Below are 11,431 nucleotides of genomic sequence, written 5' to 3'. Positions count from 1 at the left end.
TTTCATACACCTCATAATTTGCTTGTTTGAAAATTTGATTCCTGGTCCTATTAATTGTTCAATCTTGACACTAAAAATAATGTACATGAAGTCTATTTCACATTGTTGCCACCAGAAGACATTGCACACTCACTGCGGAAACGTTCACTTTTTTCGTAGTTCGAGATTGTATGGGTATCACATAATTTATTCGTGGCCCAATTTAAAGTAGAATGAGACCCATCCCTCAAAATCGAGACTCAATAACTGCTTCCTCGTCTACGAACGTGACGTGTTTTGGTCGAGCGGTGCTGCCCTCTGGGGGCAACCCCTAATGCTATACAGATATTTCCTGAATTTGAACGCGTTTCTTGATAGTGCCGCTATTCGAACTGAGGGAGCTTGTAGTCCTGGTTGGAGGTTTGGGAGGGACCGTGTCTTTTTGACCCTGTTTTGATCCGGGTCGTTCCAGATCAGAGGGGGAACGTTGATCGTTCGGTAGTCCCGAAGACGAGCTCCGTGTGAGGGTCGTATAGAGAGGAGGCAGATCGTGGCCTGTTTTTGACTCAACTCGATTTGCGTCACTTCTCGAACTCATTGGCATGGATTCTTGATTGTTTGGGCTGCACTGCATTGAAGCGCGTTTTTTGTCACGGTCACGTTGGTAGTAGATTCCGGCAAAGATCATCATGTTGAGGATGAGGAGGATACAGCCTACGCCGACGGTAATCGCAAGTGCAGTGGTTGTACTGTAGTAGTGGCGGGAGTCTAGTCGCTGAAGTAGCTCAGCGTCATCTTCATTGTCGTCAAGGACATCAGATACATCATCAGTGGCGAGGTCTTCATTAGAGGTGGAGCAGGAAGTCGTTGGTGACGTTGCTGTCTTTGTAGTGTCCGGCAGTGGAGGTGGGATGTACCACTCATCACGGACTGAACCTGGAACACAACAATAGTCATTTTGAATTTATATAAACTACTTGAGGCAAACTTTAATCTGAATAAATCTGTCCACAAAATTTAATCCACTTAAGGCTGATGGAGAGGTGCACAAAAAAAAAGCTCTTCGCACAGTTTCTTGCACCCTGGAAGGGGGTTCGCTGCATGGCCATAGTTTGGATTAGTATGTAGCTTTTCGACAAAAATTTGCTAAAAGCGTGAGTCGAAAAAAACGTTATTCAAGAAAGCAGGATCCACCAAAAATAAAAAATGAGTTTTTCTATATCGTTGGAATCATAGAAAAAACATGTATCCATTTATCATCATATGTCATATTTGGTATGAAAGTAGCATTTGTAGAAAATTGTACGGATCTGCATGAACCTGAATATGGGGGCCCGAATACCACAACTAAAATTATGCAAGAAAGATCTTACTGCCGAACACTGATTCGATTTCAGGAGAGATGGGAAACAATTCGAGCTACGCGAGGATTTTAATCAAATAATAAATTTTTTTTTAATACTTCTCTAAAAATGTTAAATTTAATATTTCCAGTGAGAGAATTTTTATAACTACCCATATACTTTTTTAATTAACTCTGAAACGGCTTAATTTAATCAAAATCCTGACATGCTGGAGTCATTCGGAGGATGGATTCGTATTCAGCGACCCAAAAACATATAGTACACCTAGTTATCTTTATGTAGACTCCTGAAAATATTTTTTAGTCCTGCGTGATTTTCGAACAATTTCCACTGATGCTGAGGCAAGCCGTTTCATGGTTAATTAAAGAAACTATATGGGTTGTTATAAAAATTCTCTCACTGGAAATATTAAATATAACATTTTTGGAGAATTAAAATTTTTTTTTTATCATTCGATTAAAATCGTCGCGTGGCTCGAATTATTTCCCATATTTATCACTGTGGGACGTAAGAAAAAAGTCACACGAGAGTAAAAAAAAAAATCAACATATACTTCTATAATGATCTTTTTGGGACAGGAGCGGCATTGCCCTTGACAATCCTTCATTGGCTGGCAGCGACAACCCCCGGCAAGCATATCCCTCGCGCTGGCGTTGACTGTTTGTTGATGACACCTTGCGGCGAACCTGCTAAATTTTCTGTACTGGGATGGCCCTGTACAGGATCTTCGGATGATCCTGTACATGTTCCTATGCTGAATCCTCGGATGATCCTGTGCGGTATCGTGTACACGAACCCGTACAAGAAATCCTGACGTTTCCTGTGTAGGAATATGAAGAAGGAAACTGTCCATGATTCTTTAAAGGATTATGCACCGACAAAGGAACCTATGGAAGGATCCCGCACATGTTCCTATGCAAAGTAAATTGAGGCACTGGTTCCTGCCCAGAAACTCCTATACGGTCTTTTACAAAATGCCATCAAGAGAACTCTTATCGCTTACAGCTATAAAGTTGCTTTCTTTTTATTCCCTTTTTATTCATTTTATTTATAACTCTGTATTGAGAGAGCCAAACAACTAGCGTACCCTTGTGGATTAATTCCTCTGTAGGTACATGTGTAGGATTCTGAATAAGTTTCTGTACATGTACTAGTATCTCAATTCACTTCGTGAAGGATTCTAGAACCTCTATAGGATCATTTAAAGATTTGCTTTATGCGTATTACTTTACAGGATCATGTACAGCTCCCTTCACTAAATTCCTGCACAGAAAACTTCTAGATTTCCTGTACGTGTTCGCGCACACGAACACGTACAGGATCCTCCGAGGTTCTTGTACGGGAATTTTTAGCTGGAAAAAATATATTGCGAATCCTTGACTCAGCTACAAATATTGTCAGAAAGAAACCAACAGTATTGGAAAAATATTTAAATCAGAGATTTGCAACCAGTCGACCGATGCCGCCATCAGCTGATAGAGTTAGCATATGATTGGTTACCATCTAGAAGTTATTTGTAAGGCTGCAGTGCCAATCATGCCCCGAAATAGTTATTTGTGTTACAAGCGTGTAAAACAGCTGATTGCAACGAGTGTAAAGCTTGCAGCATGAGCCGCAGGCAAATGATAAAATTACACGAGTAGTAATTACCTGATACGCACGAAATACCACAACATATTTTTTGCAACACCCGGCCGAGTAAGTATTTTAAAATGAAATTTGCGAATAATTTTGTAAAAATTGACACTAGACATTATTTAAAATTCTAGCAATATTACAGAACTCCGTGAACAACTTTTTAAATCTGCTGGACCTGCATACTATAAAATTGGTTTATTTTACCATTACGAATTTCCCAATACATAGCGACAAGATAAAAATAAATTGTCGAATCTGTATACTCTATTTTTTATTTTTCCTTTACGACTTCTCTCTACTTTCTTTTCTCTCCTCTCTTCTTTGGTCACAAACACCCTGAAATAAATGCTGAATCCGCCTAGATAAATGGTCGTAAAAGTATTTCTGAAAAACTTTATGCATGATTTTACGATTCGCAACCCGAGTGTAAAGTATATCTCTCAAAGTGCCAAAGTCTTTAAAGTAGCTACTTTACAGATCGTGACGTGACTATGTTGAAAAGAGCACAATATTTAGAGGAACACAATATTTAGAGGAACACAATATTTAGAGGAACACAATATTTAGAGGAACATAAAGTGCAAATTTAGAGAGGTAGGTGTTGCTAATGAATTATTATTAGAATTGTATTTTTTTGGAAAAGCCATATACTGGGTTCCATAAGCCTTAACTATGTTCTGATACGAAAATTTTTTCCGTTTCATGTAGATCCAATTCAGTTCGAAAACGTTCGAATGTTCGCACTGAAGTTATCGGATACAGTTAAAGGAATTTGCATTGCGGAAACAGATTTCGCATTCGATTGAAATTGATGCTTTTAAAAACGAACAAATGGATAAATAAATTCATTCGAATTAGCTGGACTGAATAAAATTTATTTCACGTGATTTTAAATGCACGGATTTTAGATAAGGCCGTACTTAACGCCTTTCTCAATAAAGCGGATTCAGACAGATTGAACATCTTTCAGCTTGATTTTGAATTTCTTAAAAGCATTTATATTATACAAAATCAATCTATTTTAATTCCAAAATTATTCCGAAATCTATGCATTCCTCGAATAATTTGAAAATGAAGAAATTGATTTTACATTTATTTATATTCATTTAGTCATAGTAAGATAATTAATGGCACATTAATGAATTATCACCTGCATAGTATTGGTCACCCTTTTCCCGGAAATGATGATGTCTCATTGACACGTCTTCGTCACCAGGTTGATGAAGTTGAGGAATTAGATTCAACCAGAGTGCCATTTTATGCCCTCGATAATGGCTCTTCATCTTTGGCTTTTGAGCTGCAAGAAGAACGTAGTTAAACGCTCATTAACTCCTTCATTATAAGCTTGGTGTTATTCGATACATTTTATGCTAGTATATTCTACTTAATACAGATCGTCTATTAAAATGTTGTCCTTATTCTGTTTAGAAATTATGCTAACAAAGTATATTTTTATAATTAAAAAATAAAATATAATAATATATTTAATATATGTGGAAATCTGAAATTGATTAATTTACCTATCATGAGATATTGTTGGTTGTTGGTCTCATATTGTTCCCATATAAGGCCTCGAAATCTTGTTTTCTCCCTTGCATTGCCATAATCGACGGACTCAATATTGTGAGGCAAGTTAGGATTGGCAGTCTTTGCAAAATTTGTCATAAATGTCAACATGGCTTCGCCAACACTTTGGTCCTGCTTCGTGTAATTGTGAGGGAAAAATCGACCTCCGGTTACCAAAGGCAATCCAAAAACGTACGGTATATCTTCGCCTCGAGCGCTTCCCAATCGCTAATGGAAACAAGACATTAGATTAAAAATGTAAGGTCTTACCAATTTTTTATTTATTACTACAGCTCATTTGCAGTAATATATTTTACAGAAAACTCAATCAAATATACAGTAGAAAAGGTTAAGTACTAAATTATTCTCCTTACATAGTTACAGTATACATTGTAATTTCATAACCCTGAATTTAGTTCAGAAATAATATATAATGACTCTAGGGGAAGTTTTGGATCTAAATTTATTCCAAACCTGTCTGATCTAGTCCAAGCCATTCCGAAATCAGTATCTGCGCCAATCTGAATCAATTTGAACGCAATGAATTTAATTCTAGTGAATCCGTGTCTCATACGGAATGCGGTACAATCCGACCCAGTACAATCTGTATCAGACTGAAACTAATCCTAAACTAAATTTTAATTTTAATTAAATTTTAAAGTTCATCTGGAAAGACTTTTATTATTCCTCCTAAATCAGTGATTTGACTTGATCTTAATCGTAAGACGCAAACCAAAACAACAAGTTCAATCCGAATCAATCCGAAACCATCTTTTTATCCTTTTCTATGCCTGAATAAATTTGGCGTAAAGCTAATTCGTTCGGATACAGATATCGGATTAAATAGATTTAGAATAACAGAAATTTTTCAATACGAAAATTTCACCAGAGGGTTTTGAACAACTTCAGAATTGCTGTGAAATTGATCAGAACTTTTGGAAGCGTGCAGATTCAAATAGAATAACACTACGATCCACAGTCTTTCAGTATCATTAAAAATGACTGTTGAGTGTGACTGACAACTGCATCAATCCGATTAACCGCAGAATTACCCAAAAAGAGTTTGTATTAGGAGTAAAATCATTCAGGCTATTTGAATCTGATTTTGCCTAAGGATGCAATTTGAATATACAGCTGATTCAGTATGATGTCGAATCGATTGAGAATTCAAGGAATGATAGTGGAATCTTTCGAAATTAACTTGAAATCGTAATCGAACTCAAATACAATGAAAAGTTAATTCAGAATTACTAGGATTATTTCGGAATGACTGTTTATCCACAACTGAACGATTTCATGTGATTTTTAATTAGGACTCTACTATAAGCGAAAAGTGTCGGATTGAATTTGATTTTGTTTAAGGATTTAATTAGGGTAAAGAGTTTGTTCACAACGATAAGAAATCATTCGGATCCAAATATCAGATTAATTAGAATTAGTGTAATATTCAAACAGATTCAAATGGATTCAATCCTGTTCCGCAACCTCCGCCAGGTCAGAAATATGTTATTATCTGAAGAAATGGATCCGAGCTTTGATTTAATGTCGTTTTCTTCTTAAACACATAGGCTGTTTAGCTCAACTCCTTCCGTTCTACAATTCTAAGTCGTAAGACTAAGTTTTCTTATTTGAACTTATTCCCTGGCTTCTGACGGTACTTAAATCATTGAAGACTTTACTAACTCGTCTAAGAGCTTTTCGTAGTAAGAACTTTTTACGAGGAAATTATGTGAAAAGGTCTAGTTTTCCTTATTCGTCGCTTGCGGTCAGGTAAGGTCCTTCGGAGTAAGGCCGAGGTTTCAAGATGGCAGTGATTAAATTAAGATGCTCGAGAGCCCCGAGGACATCACTCTTATTCGAGGAACAGGACAAGATGAGTAAGCGGAGAGACTTTTACAAAACTAGAATTAATCTCGACACTCCTTCCTATTCAATCCTTCTTTACCAGGAAAGCGGAGTTTCTTTCTCGCGATCAACAATAAATTTTTGAAAGTTTAGATTCAATTAGTGGAACAGTTTCTATTAGATCAGCCACGCTAAAGGTCGAAAAACATCCGTGACGTATTGTGTAAACAGTCGATGCGGTAAACATTAAGATAGGAATAATAGACACATATTTTAAAATTTGTACAGTACTGCAAAATATTTTACAAACGTATTCTTGTACTTTGGTATTGATTAGAATTACTAATGTACTCTAATGTAGTAATGTCAGAAGTAATTTAATTTTGTACTTTGCGATATTGTGCTGCACTGTACTATTAATTCATATTCTTGAATTCGCTCTTAATGCTTTTGTAGCTATGTATTTCTCCCTAATGTACATGCTTGTAGTTATAATCATAATTACGTTTCGTAGTGGAAATCAATTCTCTATAAATAAATTTAATCGTTTATACCATAGTAATGGCTGTTCCAAATTTATTACGAAATTACGTATAAAGATATAAACATTACCATCCTCCATGTATCCACCGAAAAAAGTAATAAAAAAAGGAGAGATTTTACGTTCAATTCGTTTGTCGGATTATTTTAGTTTCCTGTTTTCAGACCAAGCAAAGGGTCCAACTCCCTTCAAAAAGAAGTCCGAGGAGTCTGCTGTTTCCAGAGGTTATGCGTGTTCTTTCTGCTACGAAGCTTATGATCCGATTAGTCGGATCTTAAACCGTAGCTGCATTTGGAGGTAACTCCTTTTTGTTTACACACGTCTCGTGTATCAGAACGAAAAATCTCGTTTTCCCGGAAATTAATGAGCGTAATTAGGACAGACGGAGCACGCGTAATACGTGCTCGCCCAGCCTTCTGCAAGCGTTTTCATCCGAATAAAGTGTTTGCCGTACCCCAATTTACATGCACGAGATTAAAAAAGGATTTCGAGATTAGAGATGGGCTCAGCCGCCAGGATAAAAAGCTAATTGGATTTAAATGTAGGATTGCAGCAAGAAGTCACAACCTTCTGCAGTGTTCAGAGACAACACGTGAAAGGAATATTAACATTTTTGCAATTTCTTAATTAATTTTTATACTTATTATAATTGCGTTTTTAAGTTTATTAAGCTTTTCACTTTTGTCATTATCGTAATTCTATTCCCGGTTGCGGGCAACTAAAGCAACAAGATATCACATTAATTAATTACGAAGCTGGTGAACGTTTCGGACCGGAATGTTTCGAAATCTGTATCCATTCCGATTCAAACCTAACCGCAGAAAATTTTCAATCCTTCTAAATTCGTGCTCCGAGTTCTAGCTAACACATCCACACTAATTAGAAACAACTTTTAAACTCTTCTCAATAAGCGCGTCTAACGTAAATACATTCGAGGAGTATCCAATAAAAACTTTTTAACTTGACTGAATGCGACAGAAAACTGAAACAATCTTTCATTCCTTTTTAATCTATGCCGATATAGGATAAGGTCGTATTCAGTTGGGCCCTAATAAACCCTATTCGAAAGTCAAAATATAAAATTATTAAGCCTAACACTAGAGTTATAGATTCTTTTATGTAATACTTTTGTACATTTATTACATAACAGTTATACAATTGTTGTATATTCATGTTTGTTGAATATATTAGTATCACGAACTATGATTGTTTGAGCTGTATACTAATTTAAAAAAAACAATGACATTTTTAAAAATACAACAACTATAATTTTACTTTTTACTTATTTAATGTGTGCTGCTTTATTTTTTGCAAATATTTCATGTGTAGAGTGCCTGATACTAGCTTTTGCTAATCCTTTTCGTATCAGCTTAAATGCGTGTTTAATCGAGAGACCCGATATTTCCGATCGCGATAAGTCTTCCAGTAAACGCCTGCCATCACTGGATTAAGCACATCTCGTTTTAGGGCGAGAAGTGGTCGATGCAAATTTGATCACATACATTCGCCTTGTTCTGGCTGGATGGTGGTCTCAATGTCTCATCGATTTTCACCCAAACCTAATCCGAGCAGCGCGGCTCGGTGAAAGAGGCCGCTATAGATGTCATGCACATATAAAAGAGAGTTCGAGCCATAAAGGAAGGTCCGAACATCGCTTCCGGTTTGTCTGGCCCGGAAGAGCTAACTGTGTGTTTCCTTTCAACCACTTTTAGATTTTCTGTTACAATTATAATGGAAATTCTATTCTCGCTCAAGTATTGCTCTTGAAACATTGCTGGCTGAAATACTCTGTAACCAATTTTGCTCAATGAAGTAAAATTATTAACTGTATACGCCCAAAAACAAACTATAGGTTACAAAATTTTTTTTTTTGAAATTAGAAAAATTCAATCACTGTTTTAGATATTAGAATTTTATAAGTGGAAGGTGAGAGGAAAGCGTCATGTGTCAGATACCAAAGGTTAGAGATCAAAGGCAAGGATCATAGGCTAAAAGTCAAAAGTTAACGTTCAACGGGAAAACGTGCGGTCTTGAAGGTCAGAGGGCAAAAATGTGGATTCAAAGAGCAAAGCTGAAGGGTCATATGCTGGTGGAACAATTTGTAGGGGTTAGCGGTTAAAGGTGAATGGACCTTCGTTAAGGGTGAAACGTTAAATATGAAAGGCGATAGGAAACTTTGCAAATGTCCGTAAAAATACAAAGTATCCCACAAAACCACCCCAAATTCGAATTCAGTAACCCCAAATACGTATAGAAATTTTTGTCTTATTTGGTGGAAAAGATTTTTATTTTTTTTCGTGTGCCTGTGTAATGATCGCTCGCTGTTGGGAAAATACTTCGCAACAAATGTACATTAAATGGCATTTTGTGAAAAACTCCAAACATTTTTTTTTTGCATTTTCGAACCTGCAGAGCAAAAATTCACAAAAAAAACTAAAAAAAAAATGGACGGTTTTTTGACAAACAAATGTCAAAGTTTCAATTTTGACATCCATTTTAATAGAAAAATGCTTATGTTATTGTAATGTTTTTTTTCTCAAAAAATTTTTGATAGATTGGACTAAAAGTTTCACATTTTGTCGATCAGACTTACCTCAAGCATCCAAGTATAAAAATGATCATTTCTTAGTAACTAAAAACACTAGAGATTTGTGAATAACGAAAAAAATTCCAAATGGTGAGTCGACAACCCCGGTGCACCGGGTCGCGCACCAGATAGCTTAGCACGTATTGTACGAGGTGTGTTCAAAAAATAAGGTGACTATTGTTTTCTCAAAAAATATTCATATATTCCTCAATATTTATGTTGTCCCCTTCAAAGTAATCCCCCATAAGATATAATATACTTGTGCCAACGCTTTTTCCAATCATCGAAGCACTTTTGATAATCATTTTGTGGTATAGCCTTGAGTTCTTTCAGCGATTCAGTTTTTATCGCCTCAATCGTTGAAAATCGATGTCCTTTCATGGGTCTCTTCAGTTTTGGGAAAAGGAAAAAGTCACTGGTGGCCAAATCCGGTGAATATCATTATTGACTTCATTCAACATCTCCTGAGCGATGGTCATGCGATGGATCTTTTGATCAAAATTAAGCAGTTTTAGAACAAATTTCGCTGACACACGTCTCATGCCGAAAACGTCCGAAAAGATAGCATGGCATGTGCCAACCGATATGCCAACATCTTCAGCAACTTTTCTGATGGTAATTCGGCGATTTTTCAACACCATTTCTTCCACTACTTGAACGTTTTCATCTGTTGTTGACGTGCTGGGACGTCCAGGGCGAGGTTCGTCTTCGACATCCTCTCGGCCTTCTTGGAACAGCTTGTTCCACTTATACACATTTTTCTTACTTAGAGTGGACTCACCGTATGCAACTGTCAACATTTAAAGAATTTTAGAGCACTGGATTCCATTTTTCACCCAAATTTTAATGCAAACTCTTTGCTCCATTTTTTCAAAAGAAGAAAACCGCCGAGCAAACCAAACCCTTCTAACCTTTTACGCCTCTTCCAGAAAAACAACACGAGGTATATAGTCAAAACTGTGAACATATGATCGTGACGAGTGTACCAACACAACAAAACAAAAAATTTAAAACTTGAATGTACGTAGCCCGCGAAAATTGAAAAGTCACCTTACTTTTTGAACACACCTCGTATAAGAACTTGTTTAAAATTTAAATTATTCCAATAGCCAAATTTAGTAAAAATTGTAAGTCGAAGATCCGGGTGCACCGGATCCAGCACCAGGTAGTTCAATACGTATTTTACGAGAACTTAAAAAAATTTAAATTTGCAGAATAACGAAAACAATTCCAAATGGTGGGTCGACGACCCGGTTGCACGAAGTTGCATACCAGGTAGTCTAGCACGTATTCTTCGAGAATTTTTAAGAATTTAAATTGTTCCAACTGTCGAAATAACTGCCAATGATAAGTTGATGATCCAGGTGCACCAGATCAAGTACCAAGTACTTTAATACGTATTGTACAAGATCTTAAAAAAATTTAAACTTTGTGAATAACGAAAACAATTCCAAATCGTGAGTCGACGACCCGGATGCACCGGGTCGCGCACCATGTAGTTTAGAACGTATTCTACGAGAACTTTTTAAGAATTTAAATTTTTTCCGACGCCTAAAATAACTATCAGTGGTTAGTCGATGATCCATGTACACCGGGCCGTGCACCAGGTACACCCAGAAAAATGTTTTGTTGAATCAAAGAAACTTTCTTCAAATCAAAGAAATTCTAGTATTGATATACGATCAAAGAAACATTTGTTTGATTTAAAGAAATTTTTTGTGAATTTTTAAAATTAGATTTAAAGAAATATTTCGTGCCTTCAAACCGAATATTTCTTTAAATTGAAGAAATATTTGATTACTTCAAATGAAAAATTTCTGTAAATCAAAGAAATATAATTTTTTATTTAACCTTTACATTTCTTGAAATGAAATAACTGTTTTGGTTGAAAAAAGAGAACAGCTTAGTTTA

General features: G+C 36.1%; 1 protein-coding gene across 1 annotated transcript in view; it reads right to left on the bottom strand.

Annotated features, from left to right (window-relative positions):
* The window catches only part of LOC117179804 (neuroligin-4, X-linked-like), a 105,943-nt gene continuing 94,512 nt past the window's right edge, over positions 1-11,431 (bottom strand). The window contains exons 7-9 of the mRNA XM_033371927.1: positions 4,502-4,775; positions 4,132-4,278; positions 1-915 (exon numbers count right to left, since the gene is read on the bottom strand). Of these exons, the coding sequence (XP_033227818.1) occupies positions 317-915; positions 4,132-4,278; positions 4,502-4,775 (1,020 nt within the window). The 3' untranslated portion in view covers positions 1-316. The remainder of the gene's footprint in view (positions 916-4,131; positions 4,279-4,501; positions 4,776-11,431) is intronic.

The sequence above is a fragment of the Belonocnema kinseyi genome, chromosome 1, assembly GCF_010883055.1.
Source record: "Belonocnema kinseyi isolate 2016_QV_RU_SX_M_011 chromosome 1, B_treatae_v1, whole genome shotgun sequence".
NCBI lineage: Eukaryota > Metazoa > Arthropoda > Insecta > Hymenoptera > Cynipidae > Belonocnema > Belonocnema kinseyi.
The sequence above is the reverse complement of the archived record's forward strand: the minus strand, read 5'-3'. Positions and strand labels throughout refer to the sequence as shown.